Below are 18,229 nucleotides of genomic sequence, written 5' to 3'. Positions count from 1 at the left end.
TACTGTTTGTATTTTTTAAGTTGTGCTTAGAAGTCTTTATGGCTTATACATTTAAAATGTATTCCCTAGTGTATACAGGACAACAAAGCATGCAGCCTTTTGATCCTGCCAATTTACTATAGTAAGGAACAAACCTAGTATCTAGAACTTGGGGAGAATTTTGGTTTATCTCATCTGTCCTAAAGATTGAAATTCCATATATTAAATATATTAGAGAACTGTTGTTTCTTTTGCCAAAATTAATTGTAATGTTATTATATAATTCAGTGCATAAATTTTATTCAAAATTACAGAAATAGAAAACCTTTCCAAATCATACACTGGCAGGTAATAGAGTCAGTCTGTAAAACTCTGCATTCTTTGAATTCAGTCCCATTAGTCCTGCTTCCTTGAATGAAAACTAACCAGAAGATAGAACCAAATAACTCAAGTGTTCTCATTTGAGAAGAATGCCCAGTTTTCATTTCTGGTGTGGTAAAATAAACTTTCATATTTATCTGGTTTTTGTTTTTGAGAATTTTGCTTGTTAAATAGATATGAATTTTTATTGTCTTCCCTTGATCTGTTAGCCCTTTTTCTAGCCCTCTTTGTAAAATATACTGCCCCCCACCACTTGCTCAGCTTATATAATGGGAGCTCTTGCAGAGTAAGAATTCCTTCATGTTCTAGGTAGGGATTTGTCAGGAACCACTAAATGAAATTCCTGTTTGATTCCCATATATGACTTGCAAGATGATGGTGATACAGTAGAATTTTTTTAGTGTATACTTTTTTTTTAATGGTAACTTCTTTGTTAAACCTCCAAAAATTATGTGGCTCAAACAGTAGTTTTTTTTTTTTTCTGTTTGCCAGTTTATCTTTGAATCTTAAATCATTTTATGGAAGACATAATACTCAGAACTTTTATTTAAAACAAATATTTGGAATTTATTCAGTAACAGTTCTATTGTTCCTATCCTAATCCCTTAATTGATGAAGTAATCCTTTACTTCGACTAGTAAATTATATTAACACAAGAGATTTTTAAATGGGGAGTCTTGCACATTTAAACACTAACCATTTTACTTTATCAATAAGTAAAAATAATTTTTCCAGCACGTTGAATTGTCTTAGGTATAATTCTGGCAAGAGCAGGTCTTTGTGAGGGGTACAGGGAGAAAGAGTTTAAGGAAAATTGTTTTAAAATTGCCCCATTAAGATTTCTTTAAAGCACATCAAATTGTACTTAAAGGAGTATATATTTGGGGTGTCTGGGTGGCTCAGTCAGTTACGTGTCCATCTCTTACTTTCAGCTCAGGTCATGATCTCATGGTTCGTAGATTTGAGCCCGTGTCAGGCAGTACATTCATAGTATGGAGCCTGCCTGGGATTTTCTCTCTCCCTCCCTCCCTCCCTCCCTCCCTCCCTCTCCCTCTCCCTCTCCCTCTCCCTCTCCCTCTCCCAAAATAAATAAACTTTAAAAAAAGGGGATATACTTTCTTATTTGTCAATAAAAATTTAAAAAGAAAGGTGATTAAGAGTACTAAAATAACAGGAAAAGCCATGTACTATATGAAAAGAACTTATACTGTCCTTTGGGGAAGACCACTGAATCCTTTTAATTCACTCATAGATGATTGCTGCTTCACTGAGAAATTTGAAGGTATGAGTATTCTGTGAGTATTTTCAAAGTAGAAAAAGTGACAATGACAACATTATAATGAAGAATTAGCTAAATTTACAGTAATGAGATTGTCATGAGTATTGAGTGAGCTGTTATTTTAAAAGGTTATTTTAAAAGCTGTTATTTGAAAATTTTTAAGGTAATTTTTTTTTTGTTTTGTTTTGCAGAATATATTCTAAATTCCATCAAAAAAGAATGGAAGAACTAACTGAAGTTGGTCTTCAGAACTTTTTCATCCTTTTTCTACTCTTAGCAGCTGTTGCAGAAGTGGAAGATGTAGCAGGTCATGTGTTAGGCCTCCTGAATTTCCTCAAGCCTTCCTTTATAACATCTCCTCTCATTTGGAAAGGTCAAGTGGCCTTCCTCTTGATGTATATCCAGAAAAATCTGGACATTGGTGTTTTGGCTGAGAAATTTTCAGGTGCTTTTCGAGAGAAAGCAAAAGAATTCTTGGTATCTAAGAATGATGAAATGGGACAAAGACAGACTCTCTGGACCCTTCTTTCCATCTATATTGATGGTGTTCAAGAAGTGTTTGAGACTAGCCATTGCTTGCATCCTTCCCATGAAAAACTGCTTAATGATGGATTCAGTATGCTTCTGCGAGCTTGTCAAGAATCTGAACTTAGGATCGTGTTGAGCTTTCTACAAGCTGTTCTGGCCAGAATCAGGTACGTTTTCCAGTAAATACTCTAATTTATTGATTTATTTTATGTCATCACCTATGTTGATTCTATATTAAAATTTTCCTTTCGATACACTCATGAAATCCAAATGGAGAGAGAAGAGTTGGTTTTACTGCTATGTTGGCATAAGTAGTTTCCAAACTGTTACTTTGAACAGTAATTCTTTAAAAAGAAAGTTTATGTACTAACACATACAACTAAACTCCAAGCAGCTCTGGTGCAGTCCCCGAACTGCTTCTTTGCCCCTCCTTCCCTTTTTACCTTTGCTAAAGGAATAGTATTATCCAAAGGAATGTTTCAGATAGTCTAAACAAGATCATGAGCTCAAATCTAAGGTGGCTTCTACTGAAACATTTGCATTTTGTGCCCTTAAGAAGAGTTTGACCACCCTGTACCGTTAAAAAAAAGGTAAGCTTCTTTAAATTATTTTGCTGCAGAGTTCTAACCTCAACTGCATGAAATATTTCCAGGTAAAACAATTTATTCTGAGATTAAAATAAGATTTTTCTGTTGATAACACCAATCACCCATATAAAACAACGTTTTCAGATCCAGTTAAATACTGCTTTCATTTTACTCCACAGAAGTAAAATCGTTTCTCATAGAATCTTCCAGATTTTTTTCTTCTCATTTATAGGCTAAAAACACAAAACAGATGATCTTTGTTCTGCACCTGCCTTTTTTCACTTAATATTTCTTTTTTTTTTTCTTCAGATCGAATAAATCTTTCACCTTTCACTTAATATTTCTTTGGCAGCTTTCCATGTTAGTAGATGGATACCCATCTAATTCTTTTTAATGGCTACTTAGTGTTTCATTATATGGTTGTACCAAACTTTGTTTAACGAATACCATAATAATGTCAATTTGTATTGTTTACCACTTTGTTATTTTAAACAGTTTTATTTAACATCTTTATATGTGCCTTCTCTGTGTATTTGTGGAAGAATAGATTAATTTCTAAAAATGAATTGGTCTATGCGCATTTAAATGTAGATAGATGATACCAGATTTTCTACCCCCCCAAAAAAAACAAAACAAAACAAAAAACTTGTGCCAACTTTTACACTCCCTAATAGTATATGAGAAAGCCTCCTTTCTCATTTTTAGATTAGCATATGGAGTATATTTAGAAAATATGCATTCTCAGATAAGAAATTAAATGCAGAAGTTTGTAAAAATGTTAATGGAAACTTGGTAATAGGAGAATGGGACTAATTTCAAAAGTTGGAGAGGCTTTAAAAATGTAAATAAAAGTAAGAAAGTAAGAAATTTCTTCTTTATTTCTTTTTTGTTCACTAACTTCTTTTTGTCTTTAAGCTCCTACCTAGGACTTTTTTGGTTATTCTTTAAAAATGATAATTAGAAACACAAGAATAATTGTTGTATTCTTGAAAGACATACAGTATACAAATACTGTACTCATTTAGTTCTTTGCCAACCTTGTCCTGCCTGTTTATAGATGAAGAAATGGAAACATGGACTTTTTGTGACTTACTAAAATAGGTTTCAGTATCACCACTCAGACTCTAACCAATCACAGCTACCTTCTTACATTACCGTTGTTAAAGTTTACAAATAACTAAACAGAAACTAACTAAACCATTATATACATATATATATATATTTATTTATTTATAAATCATAAGCAGTTAAATGATTTACAAACTGTAAATCTTAAAGTGTTACGTATTCATATATATTTATGAGTGCTTTTAGCTGTTACTTTTGCTACTAAAAAAAAGGGGGATAGTGCTTTTTGTTCAGTTTGTTTTTATGTTTTTACAAGTTACATATTTTTTAAATGAGTCACCAGATGGAAAAAATGATCACAAAGAGGTGTGGAGACAAGTAAATCATGTTTTATTTGCAGTAATTAAAAATTTTTCTTAATGTTTATTTATTTTTGAGAGAGTGAGACAGAGTGTGAGTGGGGGAGGGCCAGAGAGAGGGAGACACAGAATCTGAAGCAGGCCCAGGCTCTGAGCTGTCAGCACAGAGCCCGATGTGGGACTCGAACCACGAACCATGAGAACATGACCTGAGCTGAAGTCACACACCTAACAGACTGAGCCACCCAGACGTCCCTATTTGCAGTAATTTATCTTTGATTTATTATCAACATTATTCCATCTAAATTTCATTTCTTATAATAAAAACAAATTTTTGCTCTTTAAATTCAATTTAGTAAAAATCCTTTAGTATTAAAGCCAAAACTATTTCAAAATGTTGGAAAAATTCTGCTTGCAAGTATCTTATAAACTGTAATGCATCTCTGGTAATCATGGGCATTACTAGTCAAGTACAAAGGTAGGAATCAAGGGTGCATGTTGAAGATTATTGATTATATAAGGTGAAAGCAAGTGTACATTTATATTATAAGTTTCTTTTAACTAGATCTCCTTTGGGTTTGTAGTCTGCTATCATCTAAACCAAGGCCGTTGATCTGTAGGACTAACCTATGAAAAAGACACAAATATATTTATGTTGATAACATTTAATTCCTTGCACACATACCTACTTTTAGTTTTGTTTTATAATGCTCAACTATGATTAAAAACAGTTGCTGTAAGTCACTGTGTAATCATATATCACTTCTGTTGCCATAATTGTAGAGCATTTTTAGCAGAGAGAAGAATGAGGTCAATGTGTTTGAGTAACAGTGAGTGGAGCATGCAGCTCCTGGGCAGCTCAGTCAGTTCAGTGTCTGATTCTTGATTTCGGTTCAGGTCATGATCTTACAATTTGTAGGATTGGGTCCTATGCTGACAGTGCAGAGCCTGGTTGAGATTCTCTCCCTCCCTCTCTCTTTGCCCCTCCCCCACTCACATTTTCTCTCAAAATAAATATTAAAAAAAAAAATGCAGTAGTGTGGGGAATCTTCATTAAAGCTGTCATCATGCAGGTACTACCATCTTTTAATTTTCTGAAGCTTGCATTGTAATTTGCACACAGTTCTTCAGTGAGACTGATTAAAGTATATAATAAGAGGGAATGTGACTTGGATGGTTTTGTTTTATTTCATCAGTTTTAGAGCTTCCAAGGCAGATACCCTGAAGATGGACAGGCTTTTAGTTTCGGATCTTTGGGGAAAGAACCCCAGAGATCATTCAGGATTGTTAACTTAAAAAGAAAGAAGAAAGGGAGGCAGAGAGGGGAAACACAAGAAAAAGTCCTTTAGATATTTGATCATAGAGATGTGTTTTTTCCTACTTTCTTAATCCAAAATCTGGAACTTCTCTGAGGATCTTTTCATAGGAGCCTCCTAGGTATGCTATAATATTAGTATTACTTTTAATATTATTAAAAGGCTCAAAAATGTTTTGATAGTTGACAAAAACTAAAGCATAGGCTCCCCGCCCCCCTTTTAAGAACAGAGCTAAATTCTTTGAATTTTGGTTTAGATAAGGAAGATGGGTTACATAGATTGATGATATTTATTCCTGGCTGCATCCCTGACAAGAAAAAGAATGAAATACTTTACCTTAGCAATCTCTTCTGTTTTCAAATTCAGGTGGGAATAAGGTACCAGTCCTTGCATAAATGTGTGTGCAGGATGTGTGAGTGTGTATGTTGAACTGGGTAATAGTTTTATAACTGTATGACAGAGAAATTATAGGTAGGAAGGAACGAAGATCACTGATTAAAGGGAGAAGCGGCTCCCTCTAGGCTGTTAAGAAATAATAACTTCATATGCCACTTTCTGCTAACTGGAGCTGATGGCTCACCAGAGCATTCTTTATTGCTGATTAAGTAGCATTATGAAAATACTGACTTGGTTATGTTAACTAAATGCCTCCATGTTTAAAACTTCGAATGTCAAGCAGTTTTTAGCAGTCATCTTTAACATTTCACATTACCTTTCTGGAATCCCATTTCTGGTTCTCACTTGCTGTTATTTGAGGTTAATATAAAAATGGCAGCTTTCATTTGTGGAGTTAGGTGTAGCCAAAAGCTTTTCTTTAATTATATCCATTCATGCTGCTATAGTTAAGGGTCTGTCAGCATTTCCATTATAAACCTCCATTTTCAGGGTTTTATAACACAGCTATGAAAATTAGCTCTGGGCAAAAACTTGACATACAAGGCCTCATGAGATTCTCCCTCCTCCCATCCCCCTTTTTCATTTTTACTGAAGTAAGGGTGAGTGATTTCAAAATGCCTTTTGGCATCTGCAAATATCATTTGGAGTTTAAAAAGAAACAATAAATTTTCAGGCTTTGTACCTGTTTGTTCTACCACTTAAGGGAGGTTGTGGACTTATGAATTTAAGCCAAATGGATATTGATCAACTGACATCCTATTTTGTATTAAACAAGAGCCTGGTTGCAGAAGAGGTCTAAAGGCAGTTGAAAACTTGTCTCAAATGTTAAATTTTGAGACTACGAAATAATTCAGAAGGGATGGTTAGTTTCTTTTTGATATTCTGTGTGCTGAGTACAACTCCTTAAAAGATTAAGCCTCTGTTTTCCTGGCTTCAAAATACATTTTGAGAATACATATATTTTTAAACCCTTTTTCTTCTTTTCCAGTGAGCCTAGAAGTTCATCTGTGTATTATATATCAATTTTGACATTTGGGATTGGGTGGCGTGGGGGGGGGGAGTTGTGTATGCACGTGCATAGAACTGTGTTTATTATTCCCCTCAAATGTTTTTCTTGCTCAGTAGTTCTAGTTATTTTAACTTTTATTAGTGTGGTATCATTTATTCTAAACAATTTTTTTTTTTTAATCTGTGAGAGAATTGGGGTTGTCTAGGTAGGGAAGGAAGAAGTACAAGAGGAAATGTTCTCCTGAGGGACTGCTGGATGCCAAAAAATGCATATGAATTTTCAGGAAAAATAGAAAGGATGCTTTTGACAGCATGCAGGCCTTTTCCTCCTTTTGTTATTGGGTTTTCTATTATTATGAGTGGTTACTGCTTATGTATGTATGATGATGCATGTTTTTGGCATTGTTCTAATAATTTGGGAGAGAGCACATGATTGTGTTTCATGGATATTTCTAGTTTTTATTTGAAAAATCAAATAGTTTTGTTGCTTACTAAAAGTGATCCATCTACCAGTTTTGGTTGCTTCTGCAAAAGCATAAACATCTCAAGGGAAAGTAGTATAAATCTTAATATTTTGAGAGTATGTAAAAAGTTAATGATTTTTTTCCATTATTAAATATTTTATTTATCTTTCAACTGAGATTTTAATGTATATGATGAATTAGTATTTTACCTTAATATTAACTGTTTACTAGGCTTCAATTTTGCAAAGTATTTTCACTAGAGCTTTTCATACAACATTTTATAAATTCATGCAGTTATATAAACTCAGTTTTGTGAACTTTTTTTCTGTTTTGCTAAAACATAGATTACTTAATTTTTCATACATAGGAATTAATATTTAAGTCATTTAGTCTGCAACTAGATCTGTTACATACACATGGATTCTCCTTACATAAGTACAAAATAATTCTTTTAAAATATTTTAAGGGAAAACTTATGTGTCCAAATCTCAACTTTATTCATTCTGCAATGAGGGTAATAGCACATACTTTTACTAGGTGTTTTGAGGATTAAATGCAATAATGAATATGAAGTTTTTGGCACAGAAAGTGTTCGACACATGTGAGCCGTTGCTCTTATTGTCATTACTGTTGTTTTCAAAAGAACCCATAATCATTTCTATGTACTACACTTTAAGCCTGGCAACCTCAGTAAACACATTCACATGCACGCATGTATGTACTTACACCTTGGATAGTTCTTAACTAATTCTGATATTGTACTTTTAACACCGTGGCCATTCAGTAAATGCATTTGGATGTGTAAATGAATCAGATTGCTTAAAAACAAAGGCCAGATTGTAGGGAACATGAATATTGCCTAATAATTCTAGAACTGTTAAAAGTTGTGATTCTATATGTCTGAGATGCTAAGGAGCTGCTGTAGAAAAAGAAAACTAATTTCTTAAGGTAGAAATGTGATATATAAATATGTCCTTCCTTTCTCCGTATACTCAGTTGATAGAAATTTTTTTTAATGTTTTCATTCCTTTTTTATTCTCACTACTATTGCCTCCATTTTTAGACCATTATTAAGGTTTCCTACTCTCTGTGCCTCCAGTGCCTTCTGTCTTCAGACCATCTTTTTTTTTTTTTTTTTTTTTTAAAAGCTTAATTGAGATATGTTACTTATCATACAATTCACTTACTGGCCAGCTTTATTAAGATATAATTCACATACCATACAGTTAAATGGTTATTATATATCATGGTTATCGTATATTTACATAGAGTTATACAGCCATCATCATAATTTTAGAACAGTTTGTCACCCCAGAAGGAAACACTATACCCATTAGCAGTCACTCTCCATTTTCCCCTACCCAACCTCCATCCTTAGCAACAACTAATCTACTTTATGTCTCTATAGATTTGCTTTTGCTGGACCTCTCATAAAAATGGGATTGCCCAACATGTAATCATTTGTAACTAGTTTCTTTCACTTAGAATAATGATTTTAAGGTATATCCATATTACCACATATATCAGTACTTTATTCCCTTTTATTGCCATATAATCCATTGTACCCACATTTATTTATCCATTCATCTCTTGATGGAGATTGGATTGTTCCCACTTTTGGGGTTCTATGGATAATATTGCTATGAACACATGTATTAGCTTTTGTGTGGAAATGTTTTTCTCTTGGGTATATACTTAGGAATGGAATTGCTGGGTCATATGGTAACTCTGTTTAACCTTTTATGGAAATACTGAACCATTTCTAGTATACCATTTGATATTCCCACCAACAGGGTTTAAGGTTTGAAATCTGTCCACATCCACACCAGCACTTGTTGCTAAGTGTCTTTCTGATTGAAGTGATCTTAGTGGATGAGAGGTAACATCTCATTATAGTTTTGATTTGCATTTCGGGTGGCTAATGATATTGTGTGTTTTTCATGTGCTTATTGATCATGTGCCTATTGACTATGCTGTTTTCTTTGGAGACATATCTATTCGGATCCTTTGCCCATTTTTAAATTGGGCTTTTTGTTAGTGAACTGTAAAGAATTTTTTATATGTTCTAGAGACAAGTCCTTCATCAGATAGGTGGTTTGCAAATATTTTCTCACATTCTGAGGGTTATCTTTCACTTTCTTGATGTTGTCCTTTGCAGCATAATTTTTTTTTTTAATTTTAATGAAGTCCTATTTATTTTTCCTTGTGTTGTTTGTGCTCATCTCATTTTTCCACATTTATCTTTTTAGAGAACAAGTGTATTTACGTCATTCTGTGTTTTAACACTGTTACTGACTGACATCCTGATAACCACAGAAAATTTCACAGTCCTTACCATGGTCTTCAGAGTCTTCCACAGTCTGGCTTTCCCACATTTGCAACTTTTTCTTGTGATTTCCCGGTTATTTTAGTCAGATGGAACTACTAATTCTCAAGAATTCTCCAAATCTTTCTTACTTTTGTCTTCCCTATCAGAACCAGTTGAGGGCTCAGGCCAGAACATAGTAGAGAAAGATCTGAGGACTGAATAAGCTGAAGTGAGGTGATAAACAATGATAAGAAAAGGGTTAAATCCAGGGAATGAAAGTAATTGTCAAGATCAGAAGTCAAAAATGGTCAGTGCTGGTCATAGTAGGCATAGAGGTGGAGTAGCAGAGTACAGGAAAAGAAAAACAAAACAAATGATTTATTTAGAAGGATTTAGAAGGGTAAGGTAACTTCAGAAATTATTACTAAATGAATGGATCAGAACTAGAGATGGAATCAGAAAGAATCATACATGGGCATCATATATGGGAGAAGCCAGAATTCCAGGCAGTAGTGGGCAATTCTACAGTAGCAAACTGTGCTTTTCTGTTTCTTTAAAAAAAAAAAAAAAAAAAAAAAAAAATCTCTACACCAATGTGATGCTCAGACTCACAACCCCAAGATCAAGAGTTACATGCTCTACCAACTGAGCCACCTAGGAACCCTGTGCTTTTCTGCTTCTAAAGGAACCCCTGTTAGTGTCTGAGAGTTGCTACTCTTGTTGCTGCACAAGGTAAAATTCAACTCCTCTATCACACTAGGTATAAAGCAAGTCTTTGATACCTATACATAGTGCCTACTGTAGTGGAAAGCAGAAGACACTGTGGACAGCACTGACTTAGATGCTATACCTATTCAGAACATGGGCCATAATAATCTCTCAGTACATGTTTATTTTCTTTATTTACCTTTTTCTCTTTTTATGTGAACAACATTATCCTTTCCTACTATCCTATCCTTTCCTATCCTATTTTAGAGAAAGAGCATGAGTAGGGGAGAGGGGCAGAGAGAAAGAGAGAAAGAGCATCTTAAGCAGGCTCCATGCTCAGCACAGAACCTGACAACGGGGCTCGACCCCAGTATCCTGGGATCATGACCTGAGCTGACATCAAAAATCAGACGTTTAACGAACTGAGACACACAGGTGCCCCAAGCTTCTCTTGAAATGTATGCTTGTCTGTGTGTCCCTAATCTTGAATAATTTCTCTTCCTTTTGAACCTCCTTAACATTTTATCTCTAATATCCTTTAGTGCTTTCTACCTGTGCTGTAATTATTTTTAACAGAGGATACACATTCATTAAGCAAATTATTTAAAAAAACTCAACTAATATTTATGAGTGCCTGCTATAGGAGCAGACATTATTATAGGCACTTGGGGTACATTAGTAAAGCAGTTAAATGCAGCATATATGACATGTACTCATGTGTTTATTACATGAAAGATGGACCATGAGAATAGAAAGGTACTTAGGTAAGTGTTTATTGAAACCATCATTTTTTTACCATTTCATATTTTACTATCTTAGTCATTCAGCATTATTTGATAATGATTTATACTTGTCCCCAACTTTTACTTGCTTATCTAATAATTCTTGCCAGTATCCACTTGAAAGTAGACAACAGTAATTGTGCAGCCAGGCTATGGGTTTAATGTATAATCTGTATTTCGCCTCCATGATTATTGCCTTCTCAAGCACCAGTGGGCAGAAAGGACCTCCAGGGAGATGACAAGAGTACATTCTTCTCAGTTAATTAAAAGGGCTTGGGTCTTATTGAAAAATTTTGTGTCTATTCTAGCTAAAATTTTTGTCCCACTTTTATTATTTTAACTATTGAATAGTTATCACCAAACTCTTCTCCCACTGAAATGTGTAAACAAGTGGAGTAATTGGGCCTTTGAGCTTTTGGCTTGCTTTTGAAATTTTGAGAAGCTCTCCATTGAGTCTGGATCTACAGGAACACCTCAAATCTAAAAGTAGATATCATCTGTATTTGGATTCGGTCAGAAGCAAGGTATTTAAAGAGGGAACTGAAATAATGGAGTGAGGGAATAATCAAACAAATATTTTAAGACAATACCCCAGGATGGAAAATTCCTGGCAGAGAGGGCCTCTTGAGTAACCACAGCACAACGTAGGAAAATAGACTCATAACAAGGCACATATGTGTGAGATTCAGACTGCTGCACACAAAGGTACCAAAGTTTCTGTGACTTCTTAGTTTTCCCCCACTTTCCTTAGTCTTCTGTTTTTTGTTTTTGTTGTGCCCCTAGTTTTTGATCTCCAGTTATAGGTCAGGTCTAATATTTAACACCAATTACCAATAATTATAAAATTAAAGAAAAGTAAGAGATAAATAGAGCTTTATATTGGTCCCTCCCCCCCCCCAAGATTATTCCTACTTTCAAGAAGTGGGTGAATGGAGTTTTATACTTCTTTTCTGATTAATAGTTCTCAAGGTTTGTAATAACTAAAAATCTGTTTTCTCTGGGATGAAACAGTAAATGTACCTCTCATAATTAGAAAAAAAGAGGGAAGGTAGAGATGGAAAAATAACACTATAAAACAGAAATTGGGGCGAAAAATGTTGGGACAAAAGGCAAGGACAAAAGAAATATACTCTGCAAAGGAAACATTTCATTATTTTGAAAGTAGATCAGCTCAGTTGTTCAGGGAATAGAAGTGCCATGATTATTTTCTGTACCAAGCACCAGAACATTTCTCTTTAGCAAATGGTAAATCAAAAGATGTTGGGTGAGGCGAAAGCTACTTTCCCCAATCTTATTTATGTCCCTGTGGTTCCTTGCCTGAACCCCACAGTTCACTATAGGTATTTGGACCACCCAGATCTTTGAAGCTTTAGATGAAATTCAGCAATGAGTTTGTAGGAAGACATTAGTACTGTGCACTTCCATGGCACCAAACGGTGCTATGTTCTTAAACCAAAGACATGTTGTCATAATAAATATGTTGAAGACTGGTACCTCTCATTTGTGATGCATTTGCTAAAGTTAATTCTTTTCCAACTATGGAATGGGTAAAAATATCTACAATTGTGATTTCAGTAAGTGGACCCAGTCTATAAAAACTCATTGAGATAAACTGCTGTTGCAGCTGTCATTTATAAAAGGGAGATCCTCAGAGGAAGTAATAATTTAAGCATTTACATCCAATAAATGTATAGTACAACAAGCTGCTAGACCTGTTTTTTAATGATGTGATGTGTCACTGAAGGAAAGAAATTGATCTCTTAATTATTCCATTAATTATTTTTGGATTAATAAGACCTCAGATGGCACTATAAATTGTGGAAAAAGTAGATTCGTTATAGTTTCAAAATATTCTCAGTTATCCCACCATCTTCTAGTAATTACCCTAAAGTTATTTAAGATGTATTTTCTTGGAAACTGTCTGAGTACATTTTTGTTTTATGATACGAATTTACTACTTTTGCCACCATATGGACCATAAGGAACAATTCCTAAGCTTTCTCCATCTACCTCGTGGAGAAGGGGGAGTAATTTCTCGGTTTCAAAATTTATTTATATTTTAATAGAATTGAGAACAAATATAAGGAGTGAAACTAGCATTTGGAACTCTTAATTTCAATTGTTTCTTCTTTACCTTACAAGATATATATTTTTCTCTCTTTAGGATATCTCTTGTCAGATTTAAGGCTTATTTAAAATGAAAAGAAAGCGGGAGCAATTTTCTTTATTCCATTTCAGTCTCCTAAGGCCTATTTCCCCCTGGTGAGCTCATAGCAACAGGGGGGTTTAAGGGAATTCAGCTTTCTGCAAATTAATGTCTCACATCATGAAAATTCAGGACTTTTTTTTTTTTTTAATCTTGAAAAGTAATACAGTGAGTGCGAGTATTATTTCTTGCCAGCGGGTGGAAGATGAATGATTTTGTCACAGTTTTACTGCTTGATGAGCAGTGTCCTGAGGGTCAGGCTTAAGTCTGTGTCACTATGCTGCTCATTACTCTTGAGCTAAATAAGGGCTGATTGGATCTAAATTGCCTAGCACATGGGCCACAGATGAGCTCAGTGAGCAGGGGATGACCCGCTATTCAGTCTGGGAGTAACCCCGGCGTGCAAATGCAGCATTAGAACACCGTGGGAGAATGAGAGGCTACCGGCTGCTGCCAGCAAAAGAAATCGAAATGTAAAAACTCTTTGATGCTGTGATGTTAGAATTTGAAATGTAGGAAGTGACAGGTTGATGGTACTTATCAGCTTTGGCTGGATTAGAGAACAGTGTCATCTTGCTTATATAATGACAGAAGAATGAAGCCAGCAGCTAACTACTGTGCAGAGTAGAGCCTCTGCAGTTGCCACAGCCAGTCGTTGCTGCCTCCTGCTGGCAGCTTTCCTGGGAACCAGTAAAAGATAGGAGGAAAGAACCTCATCTGTACTCAGTTTCCAGGAATTTGGGACTCTTTGGTGGTGAAAAGCTGCCAGTGGTAGAATGCAAAGAAAGGGTATTTTAGAGCATACTAAATAGTAAATTTTTTTTTTAAAAAATACATCATTATTGGGAAATTGGTTGTTCCAGAATTTTCTAGTTAACCAAGAGTTAATCCATTTATGAAGTGAATCTACCCAGGGCAAGAAACCCCAGTATACTCTTCCTGGAATAGTGTTCTTTCAGGGAGCCTCAATTGGTTGGTTGATCTCTCAATTATGTATTTTTATCAATAACAGCATTTTACTAACAACTCATCTTCAAAATCTAACAACACACTACCAACCGCAGGGTTGGCACAGTTTGAAAGATACCTGATAAAAATACAAAGTGAAAACCACCCCTGATTATGTAGCTTATGTTGCATACATCTTCCCCTTTGGGTTGGGGTGGAGGAAACAGGTTTCTCTCACAAGTCAGATGATTTAAAAAAATAAAATCCACCCAAACCCCATAAGACCTCTTTTGTTGCATTTTATTCCTACAGTTATTACACATTTGTAATACAAAACTTAGAAAATGTATCCAAGGTTTTTTTTAAGTTACTTAATCTTACCATGCTGAAAGAACTTGATATTGTTGTGTCCTTCTAGATTTTTCCTATTCATATACATTTTTTAAACTAAAACTGGGGTTAAATACAGTGTAGTAACCTGCTTTTTTCACTTTATGTATCATCAGTTGCTTATCAGTGACATCCACAGCATTATTTTGCTTGCTGGCTTCATAATATTCCATTGTGTGGACATACAGTAGTTTACCTGACCATTTCTTACTGGTGAAAATTTATACTATTTTGAATTTTTCACTAATAGATACAAAGCTTTGATTATGTTCTTTATGTGTATCTTGGCAGGGTTCTTGGGTACTGCTGTATATAAACTGTGTATGGCTCAACTCCAAAGGTATCATTCATAACGTTATAAAATGAGGCTTTGATCTTCATGGACATGTTTGACTATATGTGGAAGAGATTTTTTTTAATGATTTGGCTTAAAATATAGAATCCAATGGGGCACCTGGGTGGCTCAGTTTAAGTGTCTGGCTTTTGATTTCAGTTCAGGTCGTTATCTTTCGTGAGATCCAGTCCTGCATCGAGCTCTGTGCAGATAGCACAGAGCCTGCTTGGGTGTCTGTCTGTCTGTCTGTCTGTCTGTCTCTCTCTCTCTCTCTCTCTCTCTCTGTCTCTCAGGGGAGAACATGCCCCTGCTCGCTCACTCACTCTTTCTCTCTCTCTCAAAATAAATAAACATTAAAAATAAAAATATAGAAATGTAGACAATTCGTTTTAAAAAGCTGAGAACTGTAGTTTAATTAAATTCAAGGTTTGTACATACATACACACACATAATTACATCCTGCAGGAGCAAATTTTTAACTAGTAGAAAACCTGAAACTAGAAAAATCAACTTTTTCCCCCTATAGAACAAAACTGTGGTTCTGTATGTTGAAAACATATAGAAAACAGAAAGCAGAAAGCTTTTAGAGCGTGGGGGGCTTAAATGACAAGATAAAGAGTTAACTAACTTTCATCTCCCAGAATTTTAAAAAGGAATTTTCCCACACTTGTCTTTCCTATTTCCTTTAAGCAGTGTGCCTCCCTTGTCCCGTTGTTTACTATGAATATCAAATATAAAATAAAAGTTTTTATTTTAAATCTAAACCACTTGAAGCCTCTAGGAGATAATTTGTAATGCCTCTTTTATTTTCATACTATCAAAATTCATGTATCCTATAAAGGATGTAAATAATACAGAACTGTATGGTGTGGAAAATAAAAGTCATTCCCTTCCCCACAAAGGGAACCCCTCTTAACCCTTTAGAGAATATTCTTCTCAACTGTTGAGCTATTGCTTCTCCTTTTATGCACCCTGCCTCTTTTACGGCCTCTTTAAGTGGAAAAGGTGGGATTATACCTTGGATGTTTCTGCACCTTCAGTTTTTTGATGAGAGATATCAAAGACATCTCTCTGCATGTGCACACACATACACACTCTGTATTAGACTGCAGAGTATCTTGTTGAATAGTAGACCTTACTCTGTTTAACCCCAGTGAACATTTAGGAGCTATACATAATTTTAAGTTAGCTTGGCTCTTGTACCTATCTGATTTTCCAAGATTCTCACTGAAAATTTGGGTTGTTCAGTTTATTTAATGCGGGTATTAGCTGTAGTTCAATTTTGTGAGTTATTGGTATATCCAGTATCAAAACCAGCCTGGCACACTTCTATTTCCATTATCTAATGTGTGTGAATCATATAATTAATATCTTTTGCTTATATATAGTAAGGTATATAACTGTGTTTTTCAAAAGATTGAAAGCGTGAATTTTAATCCTGATTGCCTTTTTCTTTCATTTTACTCTTCAAGTCATGTAATTTCTTTGAACCTCAATTTTTCTAATCTGTAAAATGTGTGTAATAATAGTTATTAAAGAGCTGGTTTGAAGAATAAAAGAGATATATCTCAAGTGTATAACACTAACAGAGCACCTAATAATGATTACTTTTGTTATCCTTATCGTTTGTCCATTGGTTTCATAGAAGTGAAGTGAAAGAATGTATATTACAAGTGAATTTAAGATAGCGTTTCCCGCTCTAAATTAAAACTTTTAGAGCTCCACTCTCAGTCCATTCAGTGTTATTCCATGAAAAGAATACTATTTATACTTACAGTAAAGCACAAATTACTTTCTTAGTCATGTTTCTCCCACACACATACCCTTTTTTTCTTGTGACTTTAGAATTTTGACTATCAAATCTGTGCCTGTGCAAGAAACAGAAATGACTGTCTTACTCAGTCAGCTCACCTTTACTGAGTGCCCAGCAAGTACCTGCTATGGTGGACTCTGTGCTGGTATTGAAGAAAATAGAGATGCATAAAATCAGATCATTGCTCTCAAGTGCCCCACAGTATAGTAAAGCACACATATAAACAAATAAAGAAATACACTGTGATCTCTTGACAAATGTTGCGGAGACCATTCTTAAAACCCTTGTACATCACTTAGAGAGTTTTCTCTGAGATTGTCCTACACAAAATAATGCATATGGCAATAAGCCAGTCACACTTTGCTGTATAGCTGACAGGGGGCAGATAGATATATTAGAAGGGAGATAAGTCTTTAGTAGCTTGTGCTTATGCAGATAGCAGTTCAAAAGTTTTTAAAGTTGTTTTAGACATCTTTAATATATTCCCGCCATCAATAATAAAAAATAATAAATAACTTAGCCACTTATAAATGTGTGTACGCACTTTAGTGATTTGTTAATTACAGCCATATCTCATTGATATATTTTTCTACGTTTCTTTCTCCTGACATCTACTTATTTTTCTTCTATTTCCATCCTCTGAAACCTTAATGTTTCCTTTTCCCCCCACCCTTTTCATGTGCTGTAAAACATAAACTTGTGAGCTTTTGAGGACAGTGTACTTTTGATAACTTAACATGACAAAATAGAATCCAAAACCAGTAGGTAGTATTGCAGTGTGCATTTTTAAAAGTTTACGTAAATACTGTCATACCAGAGATGCTCCACACAGCCGTGCCACTTGCTTTTTTCTTTTAGTTTTATGCTTGAGATATACTGACAAAGAACATGTGCTTCAGGGAAATGAAGGATGTAGCCAAGAACAATAAATATTTTCGGTTCAGGAAATGGAGAATTCAGCACAGAATTGTGAAGGTACAGAAGACAGTTGTACACCTGGCCCAGGCAACCACCATTCCAGATTGAAATCAAATGATGATGAGCTGTGGGAGGAAGGCCTCCAGGAAAAAGTAGGGAAAGAAAAATTATTTTTCTAGTTCCAGAGGAGAGCAAAGCAATTTCATTATAAAATGACTTTTTCTTTGAAGAGCCTACAACCCCGAATGGGGATTGTTGTAATGACCTCTCACTAAGTAACCTTGTTTATCTTTTAATGTTAATTTGCCACAGCAAATCATATATTAAACACATCAACCTTATAAATATCATGTGTATTTCAAATATTTTGAAATTTGCGTTTTACATTTCCGTCAGGATGTATGAAAGTTTTAAGGGTTTTATGTATGTAAGTGCCATAATCTTTTAAACATGTTAC

The 18,229-nt window shown here is 34.7% G+C and overlaps 1 protein-coding gene across 2 annotated transcripts in view; it reads left to right on the top strand.

Moving 5' to 3' along the window:
- The window catches only part of MMS22L (MMS22 like, DNA repair protein), a 131,059-nt gene that overhangs the window by 44,316 nt on the left and 68,514 nt on the right, over positions 1-18,229 (top strand). For both annotated transcript variants that reach the window (XM_023254186.2, XM_045057863.1), the window contains exon 14: positions 1,831-2,334. In XM_023254186.2, coding sequence (XP_023109954.2) covers positions 1,831-2,334 — 504 coding nt within the window. The remainder of the gene's footprint in view (positions 1-1,830; positions 2,335-18,229) is intronic.

This window comes from Felis catus, chromosome B2 (assembly GCF_018350175.1).
Source record: "Felis catus isolate Fca126 chromosome B2, F.catus_Fca126_mat1.0, whole genome shotgun sequence".
NCBI classification, from domain to species: domain Eukaryota; kingdom Metazoa; phylum Chordata; class Mammalia; order Carnivora; family Felidae; genus Felis; species Felis catus.
The sequence above is the reverse complement of the archived record's forward strand: the minus strand, read 5'-3'. Positions and strand labels throughout refer to the sequence as shown.